We start from the raw sequence: 17,076 nt of genomic DNA, 5'->3' as shown, positions 1-17,076 counted from the left end.
AGCCTTATCACCTCCCGTGGTTGTGTAATTATGTACTACTGTATATTCTTCATTCATGAGCATGTGAATCCATGCCAGACCCCATGCTTGAGAAGGAACAAGTTACTTAACTCTAACTGTTGTTCTCCAGCATGGGTCTGGCATGGATTCACATGCGAACTCTCGCGCCTGCCCCTCTGCGGCTCTTCTCTTGGTTCTACTGCCACTTTACGTGATACCAAATCTGAAGATGGCTGCCAGAGGAGGGGCTTAAATAGAGGGCAGTCATTGGCTGCGGGAAGTATGACCGAAAGCTCAGTGATTGGTTTATAGGAGAAAGACAGTTTGGAAACAAAACTGAAACAGTTTTTTCTTTTACCGTGGATTCCCAGCCTGACAACTGGGAATATTCATGAGCATGTGAATCCATGCCAGACCCATGCTGGAGAACAGGTAAGTAACTTGTTCCTTTCAAAGCAAAGAAAGAAAGAAAAATCACAAGAAACACCTTAAACGGTCCCACAACAGGAGAGGCTCTCGCCACTCATCCTCTTCAGCCCACAAAAAGAAGAGAAAGGACTGATCGCCTTAGTATGAGAGTGAGGACGAGCCCCCAGACTCCTATACGAAGAAGATGAGATGCCCAAAAGTAGCATCTCTTGTGGAACAGGAACATTTTAGTACCCACCTCACAAGGACAGGCGGGTGAGCAAAAAAGAGCGGCATCCGTACGCCAGACCTCAACATCGCCAATCATTCCCAGATTATCATCCAAACACAGCTTTTCGGCTGACAATTCCGAAAGCAATCAGAGCCTTAGGGTTCGAGGCTCCATTGAAGTCCATCCAATAATATGAACTAACAGATATTTTAGACAAGGGCCCCAAAAAGGAAACCGTCCGACTCATCTTTATGGCTGTGGCCGACCCAATTATGACATTATGCTTGGTGCTGAAAGTCAGCAGGGATCTCACAAAATATATAAGCCGGCCTTGACAGACCTAATATACCTCTCGAAGTACCCCACTTGAAAAAGTCTAGAGGTGCAGACAGCGAGGACTAAGAGTTCTGCTTTCCCACCTATGCCTTTGGACAGAGAAAACAAGAAACTGGACGTTTTTGGTAAGAAAATCTTCGGGGCAATACACACTTCTTGCACAATCGCAAAATATATACATGGAATGTGGTTTCAGAGGCAGCAAACATCTTTCCTGAAGGCCTGATCTGGGATGGTTTCAGAGAAATAGTAGTGTACTGAAAGGAGGCAGTGTGCCAGGCACTGCAAACAGGTGTAGGCATGACAGACTGTGTGGCCCAGGTTATGGGGACAGCAACTATTCCTGCAGAAAAGTTTTGGTGAATACCTCTGTCTTCAGCTAATTTTCTCGACATGCTCGATACTTTGCGTGATAGAAGTGGACAAATCCATAGATAAATGCAAGGCTTCAAAGGCCACATCAAAATCCTTGGGACTAGCAGTTCAGCAACCGATGAACCAGTCTTTTTCGCCGCCCATGCCATCCTTGGCTAGACAACGTGGTTTCATACCTTTTCAGTCAATCGTGCAGAGAGGGAAATCACACTTCCTTGCAACAAAGGCACCCCAAGGTGATTCACTAGGCCCTGGGGTAATAGGTGTGCCTAAAAATCTCAAAGCCAAGGAGTCTTGCTCCTCTTGGGAACCTCCTCTTAAAAAGCCTATTTGATGTCTCCAGGTCTCAATCTGTGCCTTTAGGGGGAAAGATCTCAGAGTTTTTTTCAGTGAATAGCAAGGCAGTGCTTCATTTGCCTGGTTCCTTCAAATGGCTGTTCAAGGATGCTGCCTCTCATTAAATCAAAAAGCCCCAGATCATCCTCCATTAGTGAGTATCCCATCCCCAGACCCCATCCTACTGTAAGAGATATGAACTATGCTTCTGAAGACAGCAATAGAACCAAAAGGATGGTATTCTCCCTACGTTTTGGCACCCAAGAAAGACCAGAATTTACGTCTCCCATCTTGGATGTACGACTTCTCAATGTTTGTTAGAAGAGACAGATTCAATAGGGCTCAGATTTGGCACATCCTGGAGCTCCGACTGGTTGAAGTCCCTAGAACTATGGCCAGGTGCCCATCTATCAGAAGCACAGGAAATTCCTGAGATTTGAAATCAATGAGGCTCATTACCAATTTCATATTCTTCCTTTTGAGCTGACCTCCACCCCAAGGGTTTTCACCAAACTGATGGTGGTGTTTGGAAGACACAGGAGGAAGAAGACCTACGTCTTCTTCTACCTGGATCACAGTCTTATCAAGGCAAGAGCCCCAGATCAGGTGTTCTCATCGTCACTGCACCTGCCATCTCCTTAACAACCTGGCCTTGTCTCTTAATTTCAAGAAGTCCCAGGCAACATTATCTCAGAAACTCTTTGTTACTTCAGAGCTGCCATGGATACTCGCTGTTGGAAAGCTTTTTCCCCTAAGGGCAGAGTTCAAAAATTCAGTGGATGGTCAAACAATTCCAGAACCAACACCTGCCAGCCCTAGCTATTCTTTCACTTTCTGGGTTTGATAAAAATACAGCACTTATCTGATGCCACAGGCTCGATGTCAAATGAGGTCCCCGTTTTCAGGCAGCAAATCAAAACAACTTAGAGAGTCTTGACTTGAGGTCCACATGACGCGTCATGGTGGGCCATAGAGACAACTTGAAGCCAGAGGAGACAGTTGTGGCATATGCTTCCCTGAAAAGTCTGGGTGCTCATCTGAGGGATCTCAGGGATGGCCCCTACACTTACTGAGTCTGCCTTCTGTTTGCAAGACATTGAGCCTCATTACGAGTCCGGCGGTAACCGCGGCGGTAAAACCGCCGGGTCACCACCGGACTCGTATTACCATTCCGCCTCTGTGACTCCTGGAATTACCTGGTGTCCGGGGAATTCCGGAGGCGGAATTCTGTAAATCCCCATTCAATGGGAATGGGGAAGTGGAAACACCAGCGCCATCTCGTGATGGTGCTGATGTTTCCACGTCCGCCTGCAAGGGGGAGGTGTTCAACCAGCCAGGTCAGACCTGGCGGGAAGATCACCTTCCGCCTGCAGGACTTGGGATCAGGCGGTCCGGAATTAACAGTGGCGGCGGGTTTACCGCCACTGTTAATTCCGAACCGCCCGACCTGTAATGAGGCCCATTTACTTATTCATGACTTTACTTTGTCTGCATCTGCACATTGTGAAGGTGGCAGTGCATGGGTTTAAGGTTATCTAAAGGTTAGGATTGTGGTCATTGGGTATCAGGGGGGTAGAATATAATTCAGTAATGTTTATTTGTAAAGCACCTATAAACAAGGCAAGTGTTTCAAATCGCTCAGGGTGGGAGGGAACAATGGGAAAAAAAACAGTCATTCAGAGCCCTTGAGTTTCTGAACGATACCAGTCTGCCCTGGTAGAGTAAGTGCATATAACACAATTATCAATGTAGATGACAGCAGATAGGTCTGATGACGATTCTGCTGTTTTTCCAAGAGCTTAGAGGCAGGAGGGGAGACAGGGAGGAAAAGATAGACGATCTTCAAGGCATGGTACGTTCAGATCGTGCAAGTGCACATACGGTACAGGAGGGGGGGACAAGTCCAGGAGTAAAAAACAAGAGGTAGAGGGGTAAGCGGGTTGCAGGATCATTGCTCCTGTGCAGGGAAGCGATGCAGCTTAGGTTCTGCACTCTAGAGAAAACATTCTTCTGTCGGGCCCGGTTTGCAACGAGTTGTGCCAGGACGTTCTTGTGGAATTCTTCAAATTTTGGAGAACCCCTCAGGGGACCTGTTCTCCTCCAGTGTCAACTGTCAGTGCAAGCAGTTCTGCTACAGGGAATTTCCTGCAAGAAGGGCACTGGGGATTGCGTTCTTGGTGGATTGGAGTTTTGAGTTTCTCTACACATTCCCACTGCTCCCGTCTTCCCCCAAGTTCTCAAAAGGCTGAGGAGATACAAGACTACAATGATTCTGATTGGGCACAGAGGGTGTGGTATCCAAATCTCCTCTAAATGACGGTTGTCCTCCTTGAGACCCCCAAAAGAGAGCAAATCTATTTATTGCACAATTCGATTACCGTTACGGCGACTTGGTCCAGTGGAATTATTGCTGGATTACAAGTGGTCATATGGCATGCTTAGTCCCCATTTATGGAGTTGATTTCGCTGGAGGTTTTTCCACGGCCTCACCACCAAGGTTGTAGTATGGCAGTGGGGTAATGCAATGGTAATAGTTACCATTGTTCTTACCTGCACCACCACAGCCCGTAATGAGGCCCTTAGAATACCATATTTATTCTCTGGGTGCCATCATTTCTCGAGTGGTTGACTGGTGCTGAGGTACACAATGCCATCTGGTGGAAAATGTTTTCCGATGTCGGCTGCCACTGATTAGGATATATCTAAAGATGAAGCTTTTATCGGAGTAGCTATCCATCATAATTTGTTCTTCCTTGACATTAAAAACCAGCAGACTCACAAGACAATATTGTTGTTGCATCAATTTTCTCAGTGACTGTTCCTGGTGCACAGTATTGGCTTTTAAGTGGAAGTTTACTTCTGTTTAACACCCTTTTTACTGCTAATTGATGGATAGGATCTAGGTACCTAGACCTATACGTTTGAGCAAATTCACTGTTTGGATTGTTGGCAAGAATAATGATGCAAGAATGAAAGTCATCTGAACTCATTTAAACCCGACAACACTAGGGGTTGTCATGTTCTAGTGTAGAGAGCGATCATTTTTTAAATAAAAAGATTGCAAGGCTGACCACATTTTCACATGACAGAATTGTTCAGATTATTTGTAAAGATTAATTCTGGTGTGCAGAAGATATGACAGTTTATTTTTAATGTATTTTCTGATGCTGACTAATTACAAAATATATTGTTGTGACACCAGGAAACCAAATATTTATTTAACTTTGTTTTTTTTGTTTCAGGTATATGATCATGCGAGAGTGCTGGCACGCAGTCCCATCACAGCGGCCAACCTTCAAACAACTAGTGGAAGACTTGGACCGGGTCCTGACAGTGACATCGACCGATGTACGTATTTTTTATGCTTTTTAAGGATAGTTTACTGCTCAAAAATGTGCTTATTGAGAGCTGACTTCAGCGGCATGTAATTTCTTCCTCCAAAGATACAACATCTGTCAAAAATAGAGGGCTCTAGAAAAATTGCAAGCATACATTTGTGAGCAGATCTCTGCCTCTGTTGCAATTCGTTTACTTTTTTACTTAGAGTAACCTAGTTTAATGCTTCTTTAAACTTTTAAATGCAGATATTTTAGGGGGCATGATTTCCGAAAACATTTTTCACAGTAACGCTTGTGTAGGACTGCCCACTGCATAAACTCAAGAAATGGGCCAGACCACTTTGGGCTTTCAGGTGTTGCCCTTTCAGTAAGACTACTTTGCATGCTATTATAGTGCATGTACTGATTGCGATGCAATGCAGAAGCAATGTATCACAAGAGTTTTTTTTCTTTTAAGTAAACATATAAACCAAGATCATCATGGTAAAATGAACTGCAGGAAAGTGACTCTTAGTAAATTCCTTACTCATACGTCCTGTCCCCTTTCCTCCCTCCTTGTGGGCGTCCCACAACACAGGGACGGTAGCAGAACCATTGGCAGCGAATAAAATGTGAGCTATCCCATTAAATGTAGTATAGGGTGCAGGGGTGCGGCCCCAAGTGTGGGAACGCCCCCGAAGCCCAGCCCTGCGGCGCCTCACCACAGTTCCCTTTTTCCATACGGACGGACGGTGTCGTTCCTGGGAGCTGTGTGCAAAAACCTTTTCAACGTTCTGTGCGCTCCACTTCTACTTTCTTCATCTCCCTTCGATGCCTTGCGTCCCTCAGTGCATGTCAGCCTACAGAAGGCTTCTTGAGATGCGCAACCTCTGATGCGATCGATCATTCTCTGCCTCAGAAACCCATGCGCTCTTCCTTGAGTACCTGGGGCCCGACCACCGCTGGGACCTCTGCCCAGCTTGCTACTCTCTCGGTCATCGTTCATTGAAGAATCGTCTTTCCCGCTGGAGGGAGATTTTCCACACTTCACCACCCAGTCATCTGAAGGACTTTGTTGCCAAGACCTTGCGTCACGAGGAGGTAGGTCCTTTATTCTCCAAGACACCCCAGCCAGGAGACTCCTTCCCGAGACCTACGGCTGGGCGGGGTCCCTTGTACTCTTAATATCGGTGGTAGGCCCGAGGCCAGCAAGGCTTCTGGCGCCCTAACTGAGGGACCCTCAGGCTCTTCCAGGTTGAGGGCCAAACGTCTACCAGAGCCCTCTCAGAGGTTGGCGCTTCTGCTTTAGGGTCGGGGCACAAACAGTTCTCGCCCATGTTGGGCCCAGCACAGGGCTCGGGGCCTTCGCGCCCTCACTCCCAGGGCGTGGCAAGGCTACCAAAATGACAGACAAGCACGTGGCCAACTTAGATACCGATAGTATGCCTCAGGCAGCCCCATCATCCTGGGAATGGACAGCACAAAGTGGATCCAATTGTCTTCCTTCAGGGGAGTGACTTGGGGCATCAGGGCCCAGGTGAGTGGTTCCCACAGGCCTATATTTATGCTACCCAGCCTTACAGTTACCCTTCCCCGGTATCTTAGCGATTTAAGCAGGACAGGAGGCCCAGCTCGTCAGAGGGCTGCGCTCCCTCTCATGATCTGGCGACCTGCAGGTACTGTTTTATTTAGCACTTCCTTCTGCTTTTGCGCTCTCCTCAGATGGCAGGATTCCTCAAGGATCTCATTACGGTGGTGGTACCGCAGGTAGTGCCTCCAAGGCCCCCTCCTTTGGGCCACAGCGGGACCCGGATAATTCCCCTCCTGACCAAAAAGGGGGGCGACGTTGGCAATGATGACATGCAGTAGGAGGAGCCTCAGGAGTCAGTCAAAGTGTTTCATGACCAACTTCAGGGTCTAGCGGAGTTCCTGGGGGTGCCCCATCTGGAACAGGCCCCACTGGGATGTTTGGCCAGTTCTGGCCTTGCATACTACGGGTCACTCGGGCATTTCTCTGCAAAAAGACATGCTCTATGTGGCCAAGAAGGTCTAGGAAAAGTCACAGGCCAATGCCGAGAAGAACAAAAAGCTGGATGGGCAACCAGACCTCCTAGCATCACACCCTCAGCCACATTATTAAGTCGCTGTGTCTGTGTCTTTGGCCCTCATTACGACCCTGGCGGAGTGGGTTTACGCCAGCGGTATTCGTGGCGGACCCGTCCGCCCTACTACGAGTTCCCGTAGCGCCATGGAGCCTTTCTCCGCCTGGTTTTTCCGGGCGGAGAAATCCATGGCGGTTCGGGACCTTGTTGTTAATTACGCCACCGTACTTTACGGTGGCGTAATTAACTCCTTCCCCACTCCCATTATACGCTATGGGGCAAAAATGGGAATGGGGAAGGGTAAAATGGGGATTGGGGATTTACCGCCCCGCCAAGGTCGGAATGGGGCGGAAAATCCGCCAACCCCCATGGCGGTATCGGCAGCTTTCCGCCGTGCTCCGAGGTGCATTTAGCACCGCGATTTCCGCCAGGGTCGTAATGAGGGCCTTTGTGTTTAAAGTCTTCCTGGTCGTCTTCCCTGGCCGGCGCCGCCTCCAATTGTTTGTCCAAAGAGGACCAGGCAATCGAGTGTTACGGCTGGAAATGTTACCTCACTGCTGGTCCTACGCCAGGCCAACGCTGATGCCATCCTTGCGTGAGCGAACCCGAAATAGGGGCATGAGATTGGGGAAATTCTCCCAGACTTGTCTCTGGAGAGGCATGCCTTCTTCAATGCAGGCCTGGCGGAGGCGCATGCGGTTTCGTAGGCTCTTATGGAGTCCACGGCCTCCCATATTGACACATCCAGCAGGGGCCTCTGCTTGGGTGTCGAGATGAGGCGGACGGTGTGGATGCACAGAACAAAAGTTTCCGGGGACGTGCAGGATAGGATCCTCGACCTGCTGTTCAAGGGGTCGGATCTGTTCCACTCGTCTACAGATGACAAATGAACAAAAAATAAGTACTTGGCATTCTTAAGCAAGCCAGGGCCGAAAATCCTAACCACAGAGCTTAAGTATAGTGGTTATGTTAAAAAGAGACAGTGTCTGGACTTATTCACACCCCCACGCCCTCTTTGCCTTATGGGCTGGTCTCTGGGGAATGCGTTCCAGCTCTGCTGGCATGACCGCAGGTGCTATTTGTTTCTTCCTCCGTTGCTCCAAGCGGACCCTCCGGAAATGTTGTGCTTCGTGGGCTGCACCCTTATCCTGATAGCTCCCCGCTGGCCGTCAATGACGTGGTTCTCGGACCTCCTCCAACTCAGGTCACAAGGGCATTGCACCTTCCAATACCCAGCAGGGGCGTCCTCACTCAGCAGCACGGGGCTGTGGAGCACCCGACCTGGCTCCTGATCAGTTGACTCTTCAGCCTACACTGTTCTCTGAAAACATTTGAAAGGTCATTCAGGAGGTCTAGCACTCGCTCGCAGTACAGGAGTAAGTAGACAAGGTTCTGCCACTGGGCATGTGAGATGGCATTGACCCCCATCTCTTGCTCCCTGGACGATGTGTTGTCTTTTTCTGTGCTCCTGGTTCGCTCTGGGGTCCAGGTGGATACTTGCCGCACTTACTTAGCGCCGGATCAGACTTTTTCAGCGACCAACCTGCTGGTTAAGACCCACCTCAAGGGCTTATCAAGATTGTTTGCACCTGCCCATTTGGGACCTGAACGTGGTTAGTGTCGCCTTACAGCAAACCCTTTGAGCCCATGACGTTGGTCGACATCATGTGGGTAAAGCCAATTCTGCTGGTGGCTCTCACGTATGCGCGTAGGGGGTCACTACTTTCCACTATGACAAAGACATGTTGCGCGCTCAGCCAAACTTCTTGCCCAAGGTGGTCTTTCCGTTCCACTTAAACCAGATAATTTGCTTGCCCGTGTTCTTCCCAAATCCACAGTCAAAGGCAGAGAGGGCGCTGCCCTTTCAGAACAAAGAGTTATAAAACTAGAGTGGGTTCTTTTTAAAAATATGGAAATGTAATCCCTTAATTGCCAAAGACGAGTATGCTCGTCCTTTTTGAATAGACTCGCATAATAGCCTCGCACTTTACGAAGTAAACCGCAGTCAACACAGAAGAAACCGGTGTTGGTGGCATAACTTAGGATGGTATGAACGAAAGCCAAAGTTGAACATTTGTAGCTGGAAAAGAAGGTAAAGAAACAGAAATTCAGTTAAGAAGGATTTAACATTATTAAATGTGCTGATATTCAGTCCCTTTTGTCACTGAGACAGTCCTTTGTGGAGTAGATGGCAGGTAATGCCTTTGCACTAGCGCAAGGCATAGTTAAGGTTAAGACGAAGTCTATGTAGTTTCATAAAATAACTTTTCGTAATAACTTCCGAACACTTGCATAAAAAAACGTTAAAATATTCAACAGTAATATGTAGAGGCTGCTGCCTGTGCATTTCAGAATTGTGCATTAACGGCTTCATAGTTTACTAAATGTTTCCTTTGATCGCGTTTTAAACAGCTTTTAACATGGGGATTTCCCATGGGGAAAAAATATATAATTTATCGGCCCATATCTCTCAAAATAGGCTACTTCAATTTTTGCAATTTTTGGCTTGCACCTTGATTTTATCACGAATTTCTCCACTGAAAAAAAGATTGAAAATCTACTTGGCCAATTTTGAATTCATGTTTTTAATGTATCTACGTATCGCGCATGCCCAGAATTAATCATGTACATTACACATGTTCAGAATGAATATACTGATGCCGTACAAAAAAGTAAACCGTCATGTACAGTATGAACAATCAACAAATTAATGTGCATCTTTTATACAATATGTTCACAGACATGTAAAGTATGTACGTTACTCATGCTCAAAATTAATTTACAGCTTCTAAGTAAAATGTACATGAACGTGCAGTTGTGTACATTACGTGCGCTCAGAATAAATGTACAGCGTTTATACAAAATGTACATGGATATGGGGAGTATGTATATTAAAAATCAAAAACAATCACGTACCTGTAAAAATAAAATTGAATTATTTGAATTTTTTTAAAAAATAAAATAATTAAGGTTAAACCCACAAAAATAAAGTCTACAAATATTAGAAATGATAATGTGAAGGTAACATGAAAACATAAACGTTATCAATTAAGGGCCGGGAGGATAGCTCAGGGGCAACGTGCTTGCCTTGTAAGTTAGACGACATGGAGCAACACAGGTTCGATCCCCAGGTCTGAGCTTAGAAACCTATGGGTATTAAGCGCGTTATAAATACTCAATTACAAATTAAAAATATATTATATCATGGTAACCATGACCAACCTTATCCAGATCCCCCAGCTGCTTCATGTTGATGTTAAATCATATGGGTGACATTATTGATCCGTGTGGACACCATACATCATGGGAATAGTGACTTTGAAAGATCCATCTGCACAAATGATTAATGTAAATTTTAAAAAATCAAAACCCGGCCTCCAATTTGCACTCGATAAGATAGAATCATTGGTAGTGTCCCATGATCAAGCGGTGTCATAAGTTGCATACATAGACTAACGGGCAGATGCCGTACCCATCCATCACAAAAGTCAAAAGGATCTAGATTAGGCCTCTTTAAAAGTGCTGAATTTGTCCCACTTTGAAGATCAATGGATAATTTTCCTTTGCCTAGTATAATAATGGGCAAAAAATTATGCAATTTCCTTTGCTGATTGTGTAATAATATGGACTGTCATAGGATTGTCCATATAACCAATGGCCTTTAATTAATTAAATGTGACACTGATGGTGTTATAAAGGGTAGCAGCCCTCCCATAAAGGAACCTCCTGCATGAGTAATTGAATCTTTGCGACTGAGTTCGGAGGCCTGCCATCAATTTCTGAATATAGATTAATTTATGATACTTCCTCCAAAGAGAGGGAACGTTGCGATGCGAGGGTACTGCTTTTAGATATTACTTTCCCCAGACCTACAGATAAGGTGTGTATCGGCCACTTTTACTCCCTAAAAATAGGCAAATACTCCCAAAAAATAAATATAGGGAGTAGAAATACTCCCAATAAATATAGTAAATAAACACATAGATAGGAGCATGCACCCCCACTTTCATCCACACTGCTTCATGGATATGTTTGGAACAGACGTACATGTAGTGTCAGGAAAAAAAAACTATTAATGCTCACTTAGCTGAAGAGGTAAAACTGTATATTTTAATGTGCATGAATTCAAAACATTTCGGTTTTAAAGGTAAAACCTCTGCGCTCCCAACTTTAAAAAAATGGGGAGTAAAATACTCCCACTACGAAATCTTATCTGGAACACTGGCTTCACCCTTTGGAAAAGCTATGTTGGACTTTTACCAGAAGACAAAGTGTGATTGTGTGCAAAAGACACTTTAATTGCTTGAATGTTTGACCTCTAGATACATTTGGAACGTTTCACAGTAGCTTTTCTATGCTGTGTTTCGTTGTACTTTTGCAATTAATCGATGGTGTAGTTGTGATTAAATCTGAAGTATTGACAGGGATTCAGCCTTGTTTGTCTCTTAATAGAATGCGCCTTATGCGATAATCTACTTGATACAATTACTGATGACAAAACGCATGAGGGAATCATATGTACCATGCTAGTATCAAACGGATCTCAACAGGCTCATTACAGGTAGGGCCCTTAAATTGTCCCTTTTAACAGACCGACCTGAGGCAGCGAGTCTCTAAGAAAATAAGTTACCTATGTTATTTTCCTTCGCCCATTGCTGTTGTGTTTCTCTGATGATCCTGTGCTAACATTACCTCTCTTGGTTTTGCCCCCCTTCAGGAGTACCTCGACCTTTCCGTGCCCTTTGAGCAGTATTCACCTGCGTGCCCGGACAGCCATAGCAGCTGCTCTTCAGGAGATGACTCTGTCTTTGCACATGACCTGCCTGAGGAGCCGTGTCTTCCCAAACACCAGCAATACAACGGCATCATCAGGACATGAGTGTCGTAAGGACAAAATCCCAACTCGAGAATGGATGCTTTAAAGCCCATGGACAAATAATCGGGAAGGATGGGACCGCAGGACATTGCCCAGGAGTAAAAGGAACTGTTTTTTCTTTCATTGAGCCGTAGTTCTTTTACTTGCTGTACGAGAAGTCAAGAAGCACTGTTTGGCGTGAAGGACCTGATCTCTTGCCAATATATAAATATATACATATATTTTTTTTTTAAAGTAGTATCTAAAATCTATGGGTGTGGACGGCTTGACCCCTAGAAATGTAATATAGTGCCAGAGTTGCCAATCTGTGCCTACGAATGACAAGAGGAACAAACGAAAAGAAGAACACACATACTTCAAAAGAAAGAAATATAAAGAATGTAGACACTTCCTTATGCAATTTGTGCATTAACCTTTTTGATGACGCTAAAAGGCAGTGTTGCCTCCAGGAATTCCTTTGGCTTTTTCTGGCCTGGGTAGTTGGATACTCATATATTTTACCCTGAGCTGTTATAGGTTTTCAGTTTATCACCTGTCCTTGAAAATTCTAAAATCCTCTCGTCAGGTTTGCACTTGAGATTGATAGAGTGCTGTAGAAGATTACAGACTCCCAATCCATTGTATCCAAAGTTCATGTAGCTAGTACACAAGCAATAACAGGGATTCCAGTTGGTGCATATATGTACATTTTTCAAATTGTCTATATCAACCTGAAACTTCTCATTCTTAAAGCCAATGGGCCAGGTGATGCTGCCCTAACATTAACATCTAAATGCTTTAAATGTACATGTGCTGCACTTTATGGAAAATGCTGGCCAGTGGAACGTATACCAACCAAAAAGGTAGGCGCGTGCTGAAGGGTGTGCAGGTAAAATAGCCTTCTTACGATTCCAAAATAGAAGTGTTGTGCCAGTATTATTTTGGAATAGAGAAACACCATCACTTTCCTGCTCCAGCGTTCTGTTTGTTATGGGAGAGAGCATGTTCATACGAAGAAAATGAGAAATTGGTACCTAATTAGTGTAGCAAAACAATTGTTTTGCAAGTTTGGAGGCCAAAAGGAACAGTTACTTATGAAGCGATTGGAAAAAACTAAATCACAGCTTTCCATTGTTAAATCTCTTCATGAAAGTGTCTGTTTGGTGGTTTGTCTTATACATGAGGCACAGATAGATAGTGGCAGTCCAGAATAAGGTTGATCACACTTTTTTAACACATCAAATGTGGTCATTTGACAACCCAGTCACCCAAGAGTTTCTATTTATTTTTTCAATGAAAATGTTCCTATTGTGCAAGGCTAATATTGAAAGAGGCACATGGTGTGTTTTACCATCTATGCACTGCATTTGTATAGCGGCCCGACTGGGTCTCTTATCATGTTTAAGTGGCCTACTTTAAGTGGTTTCTTGCCTGTAGTACATGTGTGAGCTGTGAAGTGGACTAGGTACACCCTTTTCTTTCTGAGGAGCAGATTATATTTTATGCATATGTAATGAGCCCTCTATCACATTAATATCTCAGAGTAGAGTTGTCATACTTGTTCTGTATTACGTACATCTCAAACATTCATACTCTTCACATGCCTCTCTGAGCAATTTACTGTTTAACATTTGTCTCTAAAATGTGCATTTTATTACATATGTCTGAAGACTGTATTATGACGTCTCTCAAATGTGTACTCTCTTTGCATGTGCCTCAGATATATGCCAAAATGAATATCTCTAAGGCACGTGCTAAATTATATCTCTAAGAGGTATGCTATCACAGTCAATTGCGCACTACCTGACATGACACTCAAATGCTTATCGAGCGTCTTTTGATTCTATGCATATCTATATAATGTTCTAATGTGGTTCGTTATGAGTGGCTTGAAATACAGGGACATATTGCAAATGGTTTTGCGCTGCACAAACAACAACAAAAGTATTGAGTTGCTGTGTTGCTCCTTGAGGTATGAGGAAAAAAAGAAAATGTTGCTCCATTTTTGAAATGTGAAAAATAGCACTAGGTTTGGGGCAGCAATATCTGTTTGATTAATTCCTTAATACGTAGGTAGGAAAAGATGTAAGAGGATTTTTGGGGTGCACTTAAACAGTTTAGCGGTTTTATGAACATCCAATATGGTGACAAGTTTTCTCTGTCGCCTCCCTACTCATTACCACGCTTCCAAAAAGGGTTTTTTGAATATGTCATCAGTGACTTTGAGACCGACATTACGGGTACCTGGGAACAAGAGTCTTTAATTTATTTCAGAAAGGTTTATCTGAGAAAAACGTGTAAATATGCATACAAAATGTATATAAAAATAAGATGTCTTACAGCGTTCCCTGAAAGAGAGAAATCTCATAAATCTAGCTTTGCGATCTAGGATAATACTAATCAAGGACATTTAAAAGAAATGTTTTTATATTCACAGTTTTGTTTTAAAAATTGTATTTTGGTAAACTTGTATATTTGTAAAGTTATTTATAGACTTTAACATTTATGTTCCATGGTTTAGAATAGATTGCTTATTAATGTTACAAATTGTACGTTTTAAGTTATTAACAGTTCAGAGTTAATCTATATTAATCCGCTTGTGTTTACAGAATATTTGAGAATTTTAGGTGTTAGTCCACTTCAAACCCTGACTTCAAATAAATATTCAATTATTTTCATTGCAAAGTATGTGAAGTACTTCCTCTGGCTTTTTCCAGCCTGATTTCTACATGCTCCAATCCCACATATGAAAAACGAATGGAATGCATCTTTTTGCAACAATTTTTGTCTGAATCACTGGCATTTATCGGCCAAGCGACGCATTCATAAATCATGGAAGAGCAATGAGTATGACATAGACATTATTTTCGCAAGTACTGCAATATCCTCCACAGGAGTTATGTAAATTAAAAGACAGCCAATAACGACATTGTGTTGATCTCTAACTTGCCATTTTAAAAACTGGTATGTGTGAACCAACACCTAGCCCTGGGAACATAACGCTATTCAAATACAGAAAAGTAAAAATTGTAAATTAAACTTCAGAAAAAATCCACCGGAAACGCTCTATATTAGGTTAACATATTAAAATATTTGACTTTTGAATGTTCTGTTTCCCCATTATTGATTGTTAATCATTAGCTTTGCAACCAAATAGATAATGTTATGGTTAAGATTCGGTAAAGTTTATGTACTGCTTGCGCACGTGTGGGTGTGTGTTGGCAAGGATCTCCCAGCTGCCTTACGGAAGCCACCACACCCGTGTCCCATGCACAACATGTCTTCAGTTAGTATATTTTTTTATACATCATAAGTTTATCTTGGATTGCTGTCACAAAGTCTATTTACTTTTGCAGTACACTTGTTACATTAAAAAGAGCCAGTGTTACGTAGTACAGTGCATGTTGAAGCAAAATAATTCCAAGGATGCGTTTTCACTGAGCATTACGTCATTGTGTTTTCTGTTTGAAATCGAATGTATACTGGAGTGAGGCCTGCTAATCTTTCCCTTGGCAATACTCTTAAGCACTTGGGATGTTTTCCACAGTTGGTGGTGACTGAATGATTAACATTATGTGCAACGGATGCAATGTCTACTTCTGTGTTCTCCAACATGTAGACAACCTACATTCATAGAAATGCCTTAAATGTGCCTTTGTGCCAAATAATACTTTTTAAAGCATGCCTTAAATCTGCATTGATGGAGGGGTTAGCACAATCAAGAGCTGAGACAGGGTTCTGGCAGTTCTTTCCCACAGAATGTCTTTCTCGCTTCTACTACCACAATAAAAGAAGGGTGCAATGGTGGCAACCATACAGTTCATTGTATACAATTCTATACCAGGGCATGCTTGAGAAGATATTGCTTGTATATCACTGAAACGGCTTAAGTCACGGACCAATATACAAGGGACGGCTAGCCCCATGGCCTTATCACTAGAATGACTATCGTGCCATAATGCTGACGACCTGTCCATTGTACTTGTTAACATTGACAGTGGCTCACTTGGAGTAATGTCTTTTATGTCCTAACAGCACCATGAAGCTCTTAGTTTGAGAAAGAAAATAATTTATAGTTTGGGATGGTCACAATGGAAGTTTTAGATCATAGATTTCGATAGTATTTTTCTTTTGAACTTAAAACAGATCATTGGTATTTTCTTACAGGTATCTGATATATGTGTGTGTACATTCCAAGTACCTAAGGCATTATTTTTTTCCAATGCTGAAATTGTAAAAAGAATTGCGCTTGATTTCAAATGTTATTAGATATTATTATAAATATATATATATATATAATTTATTGAGTTTTTACAAGTTGTATCTGTTGTAGACTTGTTGACTTAACATTTCGTACTCTCTGCCGATAAAGTTTTGTAGCCGGAACTGTTACCTTTCAAAGGAGATACAAATTCTCATTTTGTTACAATATCTGTCATGGATATTACATTCCACTCATTTGCATCCAGTAGGGTTTGCTTTGTTGGGAAAGTAGTTCACTTTTAATGTGATACTTTTTTGGGACTGATCATCATTGCTGCTGTGAGTGTGTGAAATGAACAATAAGCAAATCTGCTCTGATTTTGTTAACTTACAAACTTACTTTTACCAAACAATAAAGACAAATATTGAGTTGTGGAAACGTTTTGGTCTCCTTTTTTCTTTTCATGTATGGATATGTTCAGCCCTTCGAACACAAGACTCTTTTACACAATCTGTAGGATAATTAATTCTTATGGGGTTAACAATTTAATGCATATAGGCAGGACATATCCCCTCCCCATTACCTTGCTGCTTAATCTAAATGTTTATTACCACATTATCTTTACATAGTCATATCTTCAATCTTCCACCATTAGCAGTTATGCTGGGCAGTAAACCATAACACTGGCAAATAAGCCTCCATACTTCATCGACCAGCTTGAGCACCTCTCAAGTTCACCACATAGCCACTGACTGTTATTAGTACTTCCTACTGAGTATTAATAAACAGTAGTCACAGAATGCTAGCTACTATCACAGACGCCATAGAGTTGCCCTACAAATTCAGCATTTCCACCCTGATCTACATGAGCTAAGTCAACATACATCCAAATTGCCATGAACACCATACCT

The 17,076-nt window shown here is 43.1% G+C and overlaps 1 protein-coding gene across 6 annotated transcripts in view; it reads left to right on the top strand.

The window, feature by feature from the left end:
* The window catches only part of FGFR3 (fibroblast growth factor receptor 3), a 145,096-nt gene extending 128,493 nt beyond the window's left edge, over positions 1 to 16,603 (top strand). For all 6 annotated transcript variants that reach the window (XM_069632141.1, XM_069632140.1, XM_069632138.1 and 3 more), the window contains 2 exons: positions 4,930 to 5,035; positions 11,824 to 16,603. In XM_069632141.1, the coding sequence (XP_069488242.1) occupies positions 4,930 to 5,035; positions 11,824 to 11,985 (268 nt within the window). In that variant the 3' untranslated portion in view covers positions 11,986 to 16,603. The remainder of the gene's footprint in view (positions 1 to 4,929; positions 5,036 to 11,823) is intronic.
* The last annotated feature ends 473 nt before the right edge of the window (positions 16,604 to 17,076 follow it).

This window comes from Ambystoma mexicanum, chromosome 6q (genome assembly GCF_040938575.1).
Source record: "Ambystoma mexicanum isolate Mex_15411 chromosome 6q, UKY_AmexF1_1, whole genome shotgun sequence".
Lineage (NCBI taxonomy): Eukaryota > Metazoa > Chordata > Amphibia > Caudata > Ambystomatidae > Ambystoma > Ambystoma mexicanum.
The sequence above is the reverse complement of the archived record's forward strand: the minus strand, read 5'-3'. Positions and strand labels throughout refer to the sequence as shown.